At 37.5% G+C, this 17453-nt stretch overlaps 1 protein-coding gene across 13 annotated transcripts in view; it reads left to right on the top strand.

Annotated features, from left to right (window-relative positions):
- Positions 1–17453, top strand: part of FANCC (FA complementation group C) — a 446081-nt gene that overhangs the window by 337982 nt on the left and 90646 nt on the right. For all 13 annotated transcript variants that reach the window (XM_077148703.1, XM_077148704.1, XM_077148701.1 and 10 more), the window contains one exon: positions 8528–8692. In XM_077148703.1, coding sequence (XP_077004818.1) covers positions 8528–8692 — 165 coding nt within the window. The remainder of the gene's footprint in view (positions 1–8527; positions 8693–17453) is intronic.

The raw sequence follows: 17453 nt of genomic DNA, 5'->3' as shown, positions 1-17453 counted from the left end.
TTTAGTCCAAACCAAGACAGTACTAGTAGTCATTGAATTCTTCACCACTACACATTTGCAAAATTTTTTAAATGCCAGTTTCATTTTAGAATGTGCTAGATAAACTAGTAAGAATATTAATGTTTTGGATCTCAATCCTTAAGTATATATATTATTAATACTCTGAGCTGAAATGGGAAGTTCACACCACGGTGTGATCCTTGCTTTGAGAAAAAGCACTTATGTGATTGTTTGAGTTCTGAACTAGCCACTTTTTCATGGAATGCCGTTTTTATTTAAAGAACAACTGTCAAACTCTGAATATTCATTTTTGAATATTTGGTAGATATTTTCTCAAAAAACAAAAGAAGCAGGCCTGTTGCTATAAGGAAAAGAACTTAAGGTATTTGTTGCCAATGATAAAATTTGACCTTTAAAGCAAAAAAGTAGAGTTTTGAAAACTGCTACATGGGCCAGACAGCTTCCTAGTACTTAAAGTCGTTTCAGATGAGATGAGTAATGACATTAACAGATGTGTTTCTTTTTTTAACATTATATAATGAAATTTGTCAACATGTGGAAGATCTCCATAACTCAAATGGACCAATATGTTTCATATGAACCATGCATGATGTTACAAAATCATGCATAGTTAAAAGATCCATTCAGAGTGCAAAATTTTAATGGATTTTTTAAATTAGAGAAATTGTGAACTTACAGAAAATTCATACATAAAAGACAGGGTTCCTGGGCGGGCCACAGTGGCTCAGTGGCAGAGTTCTCAGCTGCTATGCCAGAGACCCGGGTTCAATTTCTGGTGCCTGCCCATGCAAATAATAATACTAATAATACAGGGTTCCCATTAACTATCCTGTTATTAACACCTTGCATTGATGTTGTTACAACAGTTGAAAGCACGTTTTTATAATTGTACTATCAACTCTAGCCCATAAGGTTAACTTAAGTTTCACTGTTTATGTTGTACAGTTCCTTGGATTTTTAACTTATACAGTACCATATTTAAAACCTAACATGTCCCCTTTTAACCACATTCAAATATGTGATTCAGTACTGTTAATTACATTCAGAGTATTGTACTACCATCAAGACCATTTATTACCAAAATGTTCCTATTGTCCAAAATGGAAACTATATATTTATAGCCTTAACTCCCTATTTCCTATCACCACCCCACCCCCTGGTAACCTGTATTCTAGATTCTGACTCTGAGTTTTCTGATTCTAATTATTTCATGTCAGTGGGATCATACAATATTTGTCCTTTTGTGTCTGGTTAATTTCACTCAATATGATGTTTCAAGACCTATCGATATTGTCGCATGAATCAGAACTTCATTCATTTTATGGCTGAATAATATTCTACTGTATGTATATACCACCTTTTGTGTATCCATTCATAGGTATATGGACACATGGATTGCTTACATCTTTTGACAGTTGTGAACAATGTTTCTATCAACATTGGTGTGCAAATATCTGAGTACCAAATATTTTCAATTATTTGGGGTATATACCTAGAAGTGGGATTTCTGGGGCATATGTGGCAATTCTGTACTTAACTTTTTGAGGAACTGCCAACTTTTCCACAGTGGTTACAGCATTTTAATTCCTACCAGTAATGAATGAGTCTTCCTTTTTTTCCACATTCTCCTCAACAGTTGAAAATTCCCATTTTTTGAATAGTAGCCATAATAATAATAGGTATGAAGATATTGTATTGTGGTTTTATTTGGCATTTCCCGAATGGCTAATGCTGTTGAGCATCTTTTCATGTGCTTTTTGGCCATTTGTATATCTTCTTTGGAGAAATGTTTGTTGTCCATTTTTTTAATTGGGTCACTTGTCATTTTGTTCTTAAGCAAAAGGACTTCTTTATATATCTTGTATAGTAAACCCTTATTGAATATATGGAACTTTGAAATATTTTATCCAATTGTGTCAGTTGCCATTTTACTTTCATGATAAAATCCTCTGAAGCACAAAAGTTTTTCATTTTGATAACATCCCGTTAATCTATTTTTGTTGTTGTTGTTACTTGGACTTTCAGTGTAAAATCTAAGAAACCATTGCCTAACACAGTGATGCTTCTCTATGTTTTCTTCAAGGAGTTTTATAATTTTGGCTGTTATATTTAGGTCCCTGATCCATTTTGAATTGATATTTGTATATGGTGTGAGGTTAGAGACCACCTTCATGCTTTTACAAATGGAGAGCCAGTTTTCCCAGTGCCGTTTATTGAAGAAAATATACTTTTCCTATTGAGTGGTCTTTGAGCCCTTGTCAAAATCAGTGGGCCATAAATATGAGGGTTCAAATTTGAACTCTCAGTTGATTCTGTTAATCTATATGTCTGTTCCTGTTGCAGAACCATGCTCTTCTTTGTGTGTGTGTGTGTGTGTGTGTGTGTGTGTGTGTTCCAATTAAACTTTATTTATGAACACAAATTTGAATTTTGTATAATTTTCATGCATCACACAGTATTTATCTTTTTTTTGTTCCCCCTATTATTTATTTATTTTTAATCCATATGTTTTACTCATCTGTCCATAAGGTAGATAAACGAAACATCAGACACAAAGTTTTCACAATCACACAGTCACATTGCAAAAGCTATATCATTATACAATCATCTTCAAGAAACATGGCTACTGTAACACAGCTCTACGTTTTCAGTTCCCTCCAGCCTCTCTGTTACGCCTTAACTAAAAAGGTAATATCTACTTAATACGTAAGAATAACCTCCAGGATAACCTCTCGACTCTGTTTGGAATCTTTCAGCCATTGACACTTCATTTTGTCTCATTTTGCTCTTCCCCCTTTTGGTCGAGAAGGTTTTCTCAATCCCTTGGTGCTGAGTCCCAGCTCATTCTAGGATTTCTGTTCCACGTTGCCAGGAAGGTCCACACTCCTGGGAGTCATGTCCCACGTAGAGATGGAGAGGGCAGTGAGTTTGCTTGTCATGTTGGCTAGGAGAGAAAGGCCGTATCTGAGCAACAAAAGAGGTTCTCTTGAAGGTGACTCTTATGCCTAATTTTAAGTAGGCTTAGCCTATCCTTTGCAGGGATAAGTTTCATATGAACAAACCCCAAGATTGGGGACTCAGCCTATTGCTTTGAGAACCATGCTTTTCTGATTATTGTGGCTTTGTAATAAATTTGAATTTCAGAACTTATGAATCTTCCAACCGTGTTCTTCCTTCTCAAGATGACTTTGGCTATTCAGTGCCCCTCACCCTTCCATAAAAAATTGATGACTGACTTGACCATTTTTGCAAATAAGAGTGTTAAAATTTTTATTGGGGTTGTGTTGAATCTGTAAGTTGCTTTGGGTGGAATTGAAATATTAACAATATTTAGTCTTCTAATCCATGAACATAAAATGTCCTTCCTTTTATTTAGGTCTTCTTTGATTGCTTTTAGCAATGTTTTGTAGTAGTTTGCTCTGTACACTTCCTTTATATCCTTGGTTAGATTTACTCCTAGATATTTGATTCTTTTAGTTGCTATTATAAATTATTTCTACTTCTGATTGTTCATTATTAGTGTATAGAAACACTACTGATTTTGGGGTATTGATCTTGAACCTGCATTCTACTGAATTCATTTAGTCAAGTAGTTTTCTTTTGGATTTTTCAGGATTTTCTGCATATATGTTCATGTCATATGCAAAAAGGGAAAGTTTTACTTCTTCCTTTCCAATTTGGATGCCTTTTACTTATTTTTCTTGCCTAACTTCTCTGGCTAGCACTTACAGTACAGTATAGAATAACTGTGGTGACCTGGTGGCACCAGAAACTTCTTCCCTTGCTCCCCATAGGTGCACTTTCTTGATCCAGCCCCTGCAGAACAAATGCAACCCTTCAACTCTCTTCCATAGCTCTGTGGGGGCTGCCAACTTTAAGTGTGCTCCACTGCCTCTATCCAGGCAGGTTGAAACAATACCCACCCTCAGAACTGAGTCCCCACAGACCCAAAATAGCTAGACAAAAGCAGTAAGTAGTCAACGATCTTTCCGTGCCCTTCCCCGGATGTTGGGGAATGGGATTTTTGTGTCCCTTTCTGACCAGCAAGCTACTCCAGGGGCTGGATCCCACTGCTGCCTGCTGTGAGAGTGAGGGATGAGCAACCGTAACCACTACATGGAGAGAGCAAACTACTGATGTTTACCTAATATTCTAGCCTCATTCTCCCTTTTTTCCCTGGGTGCTGTTCAGTGTTCTCCTGGAGTTTTAAGATAGTTGACTCAAACAGTTCCTGACTGTTTAATAAGTTGTTCTAATGGAAGGACTCATTCCTAGAGCTTCATACTCTACCATCTTCCCACAATTATCTTCTATTTTAACAGAGTATGAAAAATTGATTGATATAATTTCCGATTCTATATTCTAACGAACATTTAAAAAAACTACTGGATGATGAGTTTTAGCATAGTGTCAAACGAGGATGTGTACTAGTATACAGAGAGACTTAAAATATTCCCAACTTTTCCAATTATATATTTGTATGATGCTGAACTGTTTTATTATACTTCAGCCAAAATGACATATCCCAAAGATTGAATGCAGAAGCAGATACAAGAATCCACCTGTCTTCTTTTTAAGTTATACATTAAAGAGATTTGCAAAAATGTAAAACAGTACCACTCATTAAATTTTTTGAAACTACAGTTATTTTTTTATAAAAAATGTATTCATGTTAACATACAATAGATGTTATTATTGCTTCTAATAAATTGATAAATATTTCTAAGTGTCAGTTTTAATTTTGAAGATAATAAATATCTCTGTGTTTAGCCTGGGGGATCCTAAGTAAATATTAAGAGTCTGGTGGGATTCTGAGACCAAAACATTTTTAAGAATTTAAGAAATTTAAGAATTTCTGCCATATAGTGGAGATCACAATTAACTTGCCCTACTCATGTACATATAACTTAATAGCTTTGTAGTGCCTAATTCTTAAATATAAGCAGACAGGCACAGATTACCAGATATATAGGGAATCCTATTAAGCATCTAGTATTAGAAAAAAGTAGTGGAAAATACAAATAAAGAAAACAGATTATTCAAGGAAAAGAAAACCTCAAATATATTTATATTAACATCATTATGAAATAAAGATAATATATCAAGTGAACAAGAGCAAGGTTCTATATATTTTTAAAAGACAGAACATACAGAGAATACAAAGAAAGTTCTTGGAAATTAATAATGGGAGAGTAAAATGAAAAACTTAATAAAAGTATTGGAAGATAAGTTGAACAATTCTCCCTAAAGCTAAAGCAAAACTCTTGGAAGTCCAATATTCAAAAAGATGGGAGTTCCTAGAAAGAGAGAATAGAGAAATCATCAAAGACCTAATTCCAAGGGAATTTTCCTAAATGAAGGAACCACCAAATGTCAGCACAGTGAATGAAAGTAAATCCACACCAAGATATATCACTGTGAAGTTTCCACAAGAATATCCTGTAAGATTCCAAGGAGTTTTTAAAAAAGAGGTCTTGTATATAGGATTGGAAGCATAATAGCATCGGACTTCTCAAGAGCATTATTGGAAGTTAAAGGTAATAGAACCACACCTTCACAATTCTGTAGGAAAATTACCAGAATTTTCTACCCAGCCATGGTTTCAGTGAAGTAAGACAGTAAAATAAAGATATTTTCTCGTGTACAAGGTCTCAAATATTTTATGTCAAGCAAGAGATTGTGCCAAGGAAAAGGAACGTATAAGATCCTGGGTATCCAAACCATGAGAAAAGCAAAAGAAATACCCAGTATGGAGATCCCGAGATAATAAATTTACAGTGAGGCCAAAGGGTCCAGGAGAAATAACTTCAAGAAGTTGGAAATGGAATTATGTCAGATGTGTGCAATGAGACTTACATACTTGGTGGAAGTTTGGGGTTAAAATAATAAAATTTGCATAGAAAATGGTCCAGAAGACAAAGGATAGTCATTAAGCCCAGGGAAAACAAAACACTGAATAGCTAATGAATGAGCTGAAAGTGTTGAAAGTGGTTGCCAATGGAGATCAGAAAATGGGGGTGGGAGTGCCATTCCAGGAGCTGTTGTTTTTCATAGGCTTTGAAGACTAATTGACTAGAGTAATTGTATCTATAAATTCAAAAAAATAACAACCTAATTTTTTTGTAAGACAGAACATCAAGGCCCTTAACAGTGGCCCACAAGGTTTCTCTCACTTCCTTCTCTTCTCCTCTCCCCTTGTTCACTGTGTTATAGCCACATTGGGTTCTTATAATTAGATACTTAGGGTCTTTATGTTCTTTATTTCCCTGCAACATTTTTCTCCCATCTGTGTACCTGGTTTGCTCATACCCTTCCTTCAGTTCTCTGCTCAAATGTCACTTTTTCCATTAAGCCCTGGCACTCCTTATCCCCTCAATATGCTTTACTTCACAGTATGCACTTACTATCATATGGCCTTTTATTTATTGTTTCCTTCCCTTCCTACTTATTGGTTGTTTCTGTATCATGAACATCTAAAATCAGAACCTTGAATACAGTAAAAGTCAATAAATATTTATTGAACGAATGAATAGGACAAGTATATGCTAATTTAAGAAGAAATTCACTGAAGAGGAAATACAAGTGTCTAATAAATATAAATGCTCAGTCTCATAACTTATCAGAAATATTCAAATTAAAGCAGTGGGATAATAATTTTTGTCCACCAAATAAGCAAGAAATGAAATTACTGATAATAACATGCACTAGCGAAGGTGGAAAAGTAAATTGGTATAGCCTTTTGGAAGGCAGTTTAATGTCCACAACCTCACACTTGGGCACAGGACACTGCTACGGTAGTGTTTGTAATAGTGAAAATTTTGAAATAACATAAATACCTAGTGATGGAAAATGGTTAACTTACAAAACACAAATTTTTTAAAAATACCCATTAAGTTAAAAAAAAAAAAGTCACCTATAGATGCTATATTGTGGTACCACCCATGTTTCACAAAACATAAGACTAGATTTCTATATCTAAACATATATTTTATACATATATATATGAAAATATCTAGAAAAAGACCTAATAGCTTACATCCCAAACTTTAGTTTTATTAGTTTGTAATCATCCATTCATTTGCTTCACAACTATTTCTTGTGCATGTAGAATGTTGAAAGAGTTGCCCCTAGGTGCTAGGAATAGAGCAGTGAGCAAAACATAGCACTTCTATCTTAGTAGGAGGAAACAGACCATGAGTGATAGAAAAGTAAATACATTATGTGTTGACTGGTGAGAAAGTACTATCAAGAAAAGTAAAACAAAAGTAAATGAGATAGGAAGCACAGGGTTGGTATGGAAGGACTCTTTTAAGCTGTGCTGTCCAGTGGAAGTACCTGGGATAATGGGCATGCCTTGTGAATTTGTACTGTCCTGTACCATAGTACCTAGCCTCATGCAGCTGTTAAGCACTTGAGATGTGGTTCATTCAACTGAGGAACTGAGTTATTAATTTCATTGATTTAAACTTTACCACGTGTGACTGGCTGCTGTCATAATGGGCAGTGCATTTAATTAGAATCATCAGGGAAGATCTCAATGACAAAGCAGAATTTGAGCTGTTACCTGAACTAAATGAAGGAGCTAGCCATGCCAGACGCAATGAACAGCAGGACCTTCTTTGGTGTGGCAGGAGAAACAAAGTTGGATGGTAGGGTAAAAGGACATCACTTACAAAAAGGCCTCATTTACAGCTTCAAAGAACTCAGGCCCAAGAATTTCTTGAGGTTCATGTCCATGCTAGATGAGCAGAGCCTCCACCAAGGGTTCAAAGTCTGGCAGTAAGGATGGAGTAGAAAGAGTGAGGGGAAGAGTAGAAACAGTTGAGGCCAGAAACACAGAAGGGAACTCAATCATGGAAGGCTTTGCTAGTATAAGGACTTCTTTGCTTGTTTTCACAATGAGGTAAGAAGTCATTGGAAAATTTTAAGCAGGCAGGTGACTTGAGGTAAATTTTTAAAGGGTCATAGGAACTGTCTTCATAATAAACAGTGGGGGTGAGGGCAGAAGCAGGGAGATAGGCTCCTGCAGTAACTCAGGCTAGAGGTTATGGTGGCCTGAATTGGGATTAGCGCTGCAGGTATTGAGAAGGGGTCAGGTGAGTTAACACTGTTTGCTGATGGATCAGAAAATGGATATGAGAGAAAAGGAGGAATCAGGGATGGACTTCAAAGGTTTGGGCCTGAGCTAATGAGATAGGGAGACGATAGAAAGAGAACATGTGGGGAAGGAATTCTGGAGTTCTGTTTTGGGCAGAGTAAGTTGGAGATGGCTGTAGAGAGTTATGTCCAAAGACAAAGAATGACATTAAAATGGGAATGGGAGTTAAAAGCTGGCTTGAGAATCGATTAAAAGGGGAGAGTTCATAGACGGTGTTAGAGTAGCGTTTCTGTGAGGGGGAAATAAGGTGACCTTTCATGGGCCCTTTCAACATGAAGAGTTTGTATGTCTTGAATTACATGTGGCTATAAAATTTGGGTAATTTTTCTTATTTTATGTTTTCCTTAGAATGGCTCCTGAACGAGTAACATCCTTGTCGCAGGTTTGTGTCCCTCTTGTTACTCTGCCAGACTTTGAACCCCTGGTGGAGGCTCTGCTCACCTACCATGGACATGAACCTCAAGAAATCCTTGGGCCTGAGTTCTTCGAAGCTGTAAATGAGGCCTTTTTGCTGTAAGTGATGTCCTTTTACCCGATCATCCAACTTTGTTTTTCCTTTTCTTAGAATGCTGTAAGACAGCAGTTTTCAAACGTTTTGGTTTTAGTATCCCTTTGCATTCTTAAAAATAACTGAAGACCCCAGAAAGCTTTTTATTAATATTTGTCTATTAAATATTTAGTATATTTGAAATTAGAACAGAAATTTTTAAAAATATTTATTACTTCATTTAAAAATAATATTGTAAGTGTAATTAATGCCATTCAATTATATACTTAACAGTTAAAATGGCAAATTTTTCATTGTATATATGTTAAAAATTTTTTTAATTTAAAATAACTAAAAATGATCAATAAGTTTTTTTAATTAGTAATAATATACACATTAAATGTTAATACAAATAGCATATCTTTGTGAATAACAATAGTCTTTTCCAAAAAAAATTGTTTGAGAAGAGTGGCTTTGTTTTACGTTTTGGCAGTCTTCTTTATTGTCTGTTTTAGGGGACAACTAGATTCTCATAACTGCTTCTGAATTCAGTCTGTTTGTGATACATTGTTTTGGTTGAAGTACACGAAGAAAGTCCAGCCTCACCCAGATATATAGTTAGAAAAGACGAGAATATTTTAATAGCCATCTCGGATAATTGTAGATATTCTGCTTTGATACCTCACCATCTTAGTTTGCCAGGCTGCTATGCCAGATACCACACAATGAGTTGACTTAAACAATGGAATTTGTTGTTTCATGGTTTTGGAGACCAGAAGTCCACATCAAGGAATCCACAAGGCCATGCTTTCTCCCCAAAGTCTGTTGCATTCGGTGCTGGCTTGTGGCAGTCCTTGGGATCCCTTGACTTGCATCTCTGCCTCTGGTCACAGGGCACTCTCCTTGTGTTTGTTCATCTGGTTTCTGCTGACTTCTAGCTCCTTGTTCCTCTGACTAACTGCATCAGAATTCCTTCTGCTTTAAAGAATCCTAGTACTACAGATTAAGGCCCACACTTGATCAGTTGGGCTATACCTTAACTAAAAATAACATCTGCAGAATGCCCTTTTTACAATGGGTTCACACCTGCAAGAATGTGATCACAGTTAAAAGGTACATAGTTCAATCTACCACACTCACCAGTGAAAATGGTAGTTTCTTAAAGATTAGTTGAAATGTGAAATATCGCTGGACTTTTCATACTCTGTTTACATTAGGACCCATTCATCTGTCTTAAACTTTTATTGAATCTTTGCTCATGCATGAGTTTATAACATCATGTGTGACTCCTTTGGAGAATATTGGTTCATTGAATTATGCAGGTCTGTCAAACATTGACATATTTCATTATACAAGATAAAAATTGCATTCATTACTGTCATTACCGATATCATTAGAAATGGCTTTATGTATTGGGAAGCTATCAAGCTCATCTTACTGAGTACAGATTTTCCAAGATTCTAATTTTTGCTTAAAACTTCAAATTTAATTGTAAGCGAGGTATTACACTAATATAAAGTGTTGATTAAGGGGTGGGAATGCTGTATTGTTTTTACTCGATTTTTCAGTAAACTTACAACTTTCTAATTTTTTTTTAATGATACACTGTAAAAAAAATTCATATTTATTGTGGACCACAAATACATTTTTCACACATAATTTTTAAAACTGAGAAAACATTTTACTTTCATTTTGTTTGAAAGATTATAATCCAAGAATTTGTTAAATTACGATTTAGAAAGAGAGTTAAAGAAGTTCAAGTTATTTGATGTTTAAAAAAAGTCAGAACATGATTTTCATGGTTAAAAATATAAAGTCATTTTTTTCTACCTATTCTGAGCCCCCTGCCAAAATTTACCAATAACTCTGAATTTCCAAGGAGTCTTATCAGTTACCATTGTATTTATGTGAGATATTGAGCAATAATTAACTTAAAAGTTAGTATAATGTAGTAGCTGCGCTTTGTATACTGTGTACCCTACACATCATTTGGTACACACATTAAGTTCTAATAGTTCACCTCACCAACTTTCAGTTTTCACACTCTAAACCGATTTTTTTTTAGATATTTACTTTTAAGTAAAATACTCTTTACCTTGGCAGCGCCGTTTCCGACTTATTTAGGAATACATTTCACAGAAGAATATGGTCTTAGCAACCTCTATTTCCAGTTGTACTTTTTTCAACAAGACTTGAAAGGCCCTTGGGAGGAGAATGCCTTCCAGCATTCTCTGTGAGAGCCAACAAAGCCGTTTCAGAAACTACTGGTGAAGAAGAGCTGTGCTGAGAAAATAGCTGCTCACCCTCCGCCGTAGTGCTCAGATGGAAAGCCCAGGGCAGTGGCTCCACCAGTAGGCCCTCACTCCAGGCTTTTCCTTTTACATGTGATAGCATGTTCTTCCTCAGCAGCTAACAAAATTTATTTGGTTTGGAAAATTATCTCTGCAATTCCATAAGGGACTGACTGTCCAGAAAGGCTGGGTGGTCTTTAATTTGTCCAGTTTCTATGGCTTCAGCTCAGCAAGTTCCCCAAGCACTGGTGTAAGAGCTGGAGCCTTTCCATGGACACATTCCCATAGATGGAGCATCCGAGCCACATGTTGACACAGGGAGGCTGATTCAGTCAGTGCAAATTACACCCCACACCCAGCACCTCCCTCCCCTACCCCCTATAGCAGTTCCCCAAATGTTCTGTGTGGTCATTTAAAAACCACATACTTTCTTTGACCAATATGCCCTGCCCTGCATTTAGCCTTCCAACTATTTGCTTACCACAATACACCAGTGGAATCTCATCTGCTTTACAATTGGCTGGGTGTCTTTGGCCTTGGTTTCCAACAACAGTCATGTATTTTCAGAAATGGGCTGCCTGTCTTCTTTTAAACAGCAGATACTTTCCTCCCTCTGAGGTTTAGATAACCTAAAGGAACTTTTTAATTTCTTGGCCTAAATGTCAAACCTAACTTTTCATGCCTGTCAATGGTTTGCCATCACAGCCACCTGCAAGTACAATTGCATAAAACCTTTCTGGAAGGGCTGCTAAGTTTCTTTCATAAGTCTGTGGAGTACTAGTAATTCATTATGACATGCCCTCTAAATGAAATCCAAATCCAGCGCTTCAAAAATACTGAGAAATCTGAGGAGTGGATGGAGAGTGTTTTCTACATCCTAGAATGCATAAACCAATGAACAAGTAAAAGAATGAATACATGACTGACCAGCCAGCCAATCTTATGGGGTGGCTTTGGATGTTAAATAGGATGACTGTACAATATATAATCTAGACCACCACATTTTAGCGAGTTGCAGGGGGAGGGCTTTGATAATGATGGTAGGATTACAGATATAAACCAGTCCCAGGCATGCAAATTGGGAAGTATGTCCCCCCTAGAGTTAAATGGGCCTAATCCTTGTAATGTGCTTATCTCAATGCCTGGCACCCAGAGTGAACAGTCGGTGACTGTTAGCATAGTGCTATTATTTTTGTTGACTTTATTTTTGACAACGTTTAGTATTAGATTTCCCCAAGATTGTATTCTTCCTAATTGAGGGATCACTAAACTAAAACCAGATATAAATGAAATTCCCATTGCTGAAATAGCTAATACAACTTCTAAAGATGTCTAATGAGGAAAGAATTAATTGTCCTATGAGAAGAACCTAATTTATACTCCTTGAATAATTTACTGATAATTTACTCATCTGGCCCGATCTTGCATGTTAAATTACCAATAAAATAAAATAAAATAAAATCACTAACTGGAATTAATATGAGGAGCCATGTATTATTTAAATACTCTCAATATTGGTATAGTCATTTTTTAAAAATTGGAAAAATGAGATTCTGAAAATCAAAAATAAATTACAAGGAAACCAAGTTTCTAGTTTTGTGTTTTTTCAATGCAGATATGAAAAATCAGGCTTTAAATGTCAAAATATTATATGTGAAAGTATAGATGAAAAAAGGATAGCATAGTATCAAAGAAACTCCCATTTTTGTTTATCCATTTATTGAAACTTTCTGACATCCTCTTTTTATGGTCACAAAATTAGTCCTTGAAGAACATTTTCTTTTCAGATAAAAATCTGACATTGTCTCAGTTAAAAATACCAGGATGTTTGAGTTTGGACATATCTGCTTGGTGGTTGCTGCACTGTCCTCTGAGAAGTGGGCTTCTCCGCACATTGAAGTGCAAATGATGCCACCTGTTCATCAGATTTGATATATTTTTAGATTGTGTTCTCTTGGAAATACACTATTAAAATATAATAGAGAGGACACACTTTTTGACAGCCTGGAAGATGGTGGAATAGGATAAGTCGGGTTCACCCCTGCTCCAAAGAACAGCTAGAGAAGGGACAGAAAAAAGACAGGGAGAATGATTCCAGGGTATAAGTGACCTGGGAGGGTCTTCTACACCACATAGGAAGAAAAAGTAGAAGAATTGAGATGCAGAGAACTGGAAACTGGCCGCTAATGTAGACAGCCTAAAGCGTCCATTTCCAAACAGGCAGGGAGGACAGGGAGAAGGGGACTAGGAAGTGAGCCAAGCCACACTGCCTCCCCTCCTCAGCACTGCATAAGCACACATCAGATCTGGCGCCCAGATGCATGTGCCCACTCGTGCCACACTCCCTCAGCTCTAGGCAGTCACTGGCCTGCACATCCAGGCCACATGCACCCCCAGCCCACACAGGCACAATCCCACCCCACTCTCCCTGAGCTCTGGGCATATGCACACATCAATGCACCAGCACAGCCACATCCTCCCTGCTGGGCACCCACATATCCGTGCATGGACCTCTTGACCCCTGCACCCCAACCCCCCTGCCCCACGCACATCCACACCCTTGCCACACCTCATGTCACAGCTGCCTTTTTCCCACACATTGCAGGTATTCTCAGGCATAGCTGTGCCATATAGCCTCTGCCCTACACAAGTGGGTACTCCTACCCTACCCTGCCCGTGCACCTGCAGACCTGCACCAAGGCCCTTCCCGTCTGTCATCACCCACCCGTGGCACATGTTCCACAGCCTCCATGACCTGTGCCCCACCCCTACATACTTGCACATCTACATTTCAGCCCATGGGCTCCTCCCCCTGTGCAAGGACACACCATGCCCCAACGTCCTTGTGCCCCAACTTCTCTGCCCTGTACCCCACACCCTGACAACTATGACCCACACACTTCACACATCCTCCCAATCCTGCCCACAAGGCACAACACAGCTTCTCAGCATCCCCATCCACCTCCTGCTGCGCCTTACCTCTGTGTCCCCCAGGCTGCACCCTGCTCCTGTGCTCCAAGACCTGCCTAAGCTGCACCTCACCCCCATGGCCCCAGCACTGCACATCCACAACCCCATGGCCCTATACCCCATGCTCACAAGCAACAGCATAGAGTCCCTGACCTGTGCGTATACCTGCACCACAACCCGTCACCAGACTGTTGTACCCAACCCTGCACCTCACATCCTGCTCCATATCCATCTGACAAATACAAAGCTTTAGACTACTGATGGAAATCAACTTCCAAAGTAACCCTAATAAGATATTTCCATGCTGTGAAGACAACAGAAGATCACTTACCATATGAAGATGCAGACAGAAATAGTCCAGTCTAATGACCAAATTAAAACACTGGAGGAGACACAGACTTTGGAACAATTAAATAAAGATGTCTGTACCACTTTACTAAACAAAATCAGTGGGATGGCTAATGACATAAAGGAGATCAAGAAGATGCTAAACTAGTATAAAGAGGAGTTTGAAACAATAAATAGAAAAATAGCAAATATCACAGAGATTAAAGATGCTGCAGACCAAATCAAAAATATACTACAGACACACAACAACCGATTTGAAGAGACAGAAGAAAGAATAAGTGAACTAGAGGACAGGGCAACTGATTTTGAACACACAAAAAAGCAAATGAAAAAAAAGATTTAAAATTTTGAATTGGATTTCATTGAAATGAGGGACAAAACAAAATGCACAAAAATAAGAATCACTGGGGTGTCCCAGAAGAAGAAGAGAAGAGTAAAGGGCTAGGAAGATTAGTGGAGGATATAATGGGGAAAAACTTCCCAACTCTTATAAAAGACATAAATGTGCAAATCAAAGAAGCCCAATGAACTCCAAATAGAATAAATCCAAACAGGCCTACCCCAAGACACATTCTAATCTGTCTGTCAAATGTTGAGGAGAAGCTGAAAGCAGCAAGAGAAGAACAATCTACTACATACAAGTGAAACCACATTTGATTGAGTTCAGACTGCTCAACTGGCACAATGGAAGCAAGAAGATAGTGATATGCTATATTTAAGATCCTCAAGGACAAAGACTTCCAGCCAAAAATTCTGAAGCCAGCCAAATTGTCCTTCAAAACTGAGGGAGAGATTAAAATTTTCACAGACAAAGGCTGAAAGAATGTCAACAAGTATTTCAACAAGAAATACTAAAGGAAATTCTGCCATCTGAAATAAATAAATAAATAAATAAATAAATACCAGAAGAGGGAGGTCTGGAGGAGGGCACAGAATTGAAGAGTACCTGTAAGGAAGGGTAACTTAAAGGATAAAAAGACAGAGGGAAAAGAACATATAAATCTAACTAATAAAATCCAGTGGTTAAGATGGTGGATTCAAGAAGTGCCTTTTCAGTAAAAACTTTGAATGTTAATGGACTAAACCTACCAATTAAAAGATGCAGATTGGCAGAATGGATTAAGATATATAATCCAACTATATGTAGACATTAAATGTAAAGACATCATAAGATCCAGACCTTGAGAACATTATGCTGAGTGAGACTAGCCAAAAACAAAAGGACAAATACTGTATGGTCTCACTGATATGAACTGACATTAGTGAATAAATTTGGACTATTTCATTGGTAACAGAGACCATCAGGAAGTAGAAATAGGGTAAGATATTGGGTAATTGGAGCTGAAGGGATACAGACTGTGCAACAGGACTGAATACAAAAACTCAGAAATGGACAGCACAATACTACCTAACTATACTACAATTATGTTTAAAACATTGAATGAAGCTGCATGTGAAAATGATAGAGGGAGGAGGGCTGGGGCATAAATGAAATCAGAATGAAAGATAGATGTTAAAGATCGAGATGGTATAATCTAGAAATGCCTAGAGTGTATAATAATAGTGACTAAATGTACAAATTTTAAAAATGTTTTTGCATGAGGAAGAACAAAGGAATGTCATTATTGCAGAGTGCTGAAAATAGACAGTAATTAATATTTTAAAATGTCACCATATGTGTGAGACTAAAGCAAAAAATGTTTATTTGGTATAAAATTTATATTTTGACTGGTGCATTTCCTAATATAACTTATGCAGATAGTTTGATTGAACACCATAACTACTTGGAATCTCAGGTAGGACATGAGATTTTGTTGGTTTGTCCAGAGTGATGCCCCGATGAATCTCAGAGTGATTCGATCAGTGAGTGGAAAAGTATTTGCAAAGCCCCCTTCAGGGAATGGTGAGAACAGGGAGAAATTCAACTTCCCAAGTTGAATTCTTGATATTCTCACAAGCAGTGTGGACAACCAAAGCTATAGGCTGAGCCCCCAGTCTTGGGGTTTGTTCATATGAAACTTAACCCCACAAAGGATAGGTCAAGTCTACTTAAAATTTAGGCCTAAGAGTCACCCCCAAGAGAGCCTCTTTTGTTGCTCAGATGTGGCCTCTCTCTTCAGCCAACACAACAAGCAATCTCACCACCCTCCCCCTGTCTACGTGGGACATGACTCCCAGGGGTGTGGACCTTGCTGGCAATGTGGGACAGAAATCCTAGAATGAGCTGAGACTCAGCATCAAGGGATTAAGAAAAACCCTAGAATGCGCTGAGACTTAGCATCAAGGGATTGAGAAAACCTTCTCAACCGAAAGGAGGAAGAGTGAAATGAGACAAAGTGGCAATGGCTGAGAGATTCCAAACAGAGTCGAGAGGTTATCCTGGAGGTTATTCTTACGCATTAAGTAAATATCAACTTGTTATTCAAGATGTAATGGAGAGGCCATAGGGAACTGCCTGAAAATGTAGAGCTGTGTTCCAGTAGCCATGTTTCTTGAGGATGATTGAATAATGATATAGCTTTCACAAAAAAAAAGACATCATAAGAGACAAAGAAGAACACTATATATTAGTAAAAGAGGCCATTAACCAAGAAGAAACAACAATCATAAGTGTCTGTGTTCCCAATCAAGGAGCTCCAAAGTACATGAACAGACATCAGCAAAACTGAAGGGAGTGATAGATGTTTCAACAATAATAGCAGGAGACTTCAATACACCACTCTCCTCTGTAGACAGAGCAACCAGACAGAGGGAGAACATAGAAATAGAGAATTCAAACAACTTGATAAATGAATCAGTCCTAACAGACATAAATAGGTTGTTACACCCCAAACACCAGAATGTACATTTTTCTCTAGTGCTCATGGAATATTCTCCAGGATAGATCACATGCTGGGACACAAAACAGGTCTTTATAACTTTAAAAACAGTGAAATTATTCAAAGCACTTTCTCTGATCACAGTGGACTGAAGCTGGAAATCCATAATTACCAAAGAACAAGAACTTAAACAAATATATGGAGGTTAAATAACACACTGTTAAACAACCAATGGGTCAAGAAGAAATTGCTAGAGAAATCAATAACTATCTGGAGACAGATGAGAATGAGAATACATGTCAGAACTCATGGAATGTGGTAAAGGCTATGCTGAGGAGGGAAATTTATTGCCCTAAATG

Source organism: Tamandua tetradactyla, chromosome 2 (genome assembly GCF_023851605.1).
Source record: "Tamandua tetradactyla isolate mTamTet1 chromosome 2, mTamTet1.pri, whole genome shotgun sequence".
NCBI lineage: Eukaryota > Metazoa > Chordata > Mammalia > Pilosa > Myrmecophagidae > Tamandua > Tamandua tetradactyla.
The sequence above is the reverse complement of the archived record's forward strand: the minus strand, read 5'-3'. Positions and strand labels throughout refer to the sequence as shown.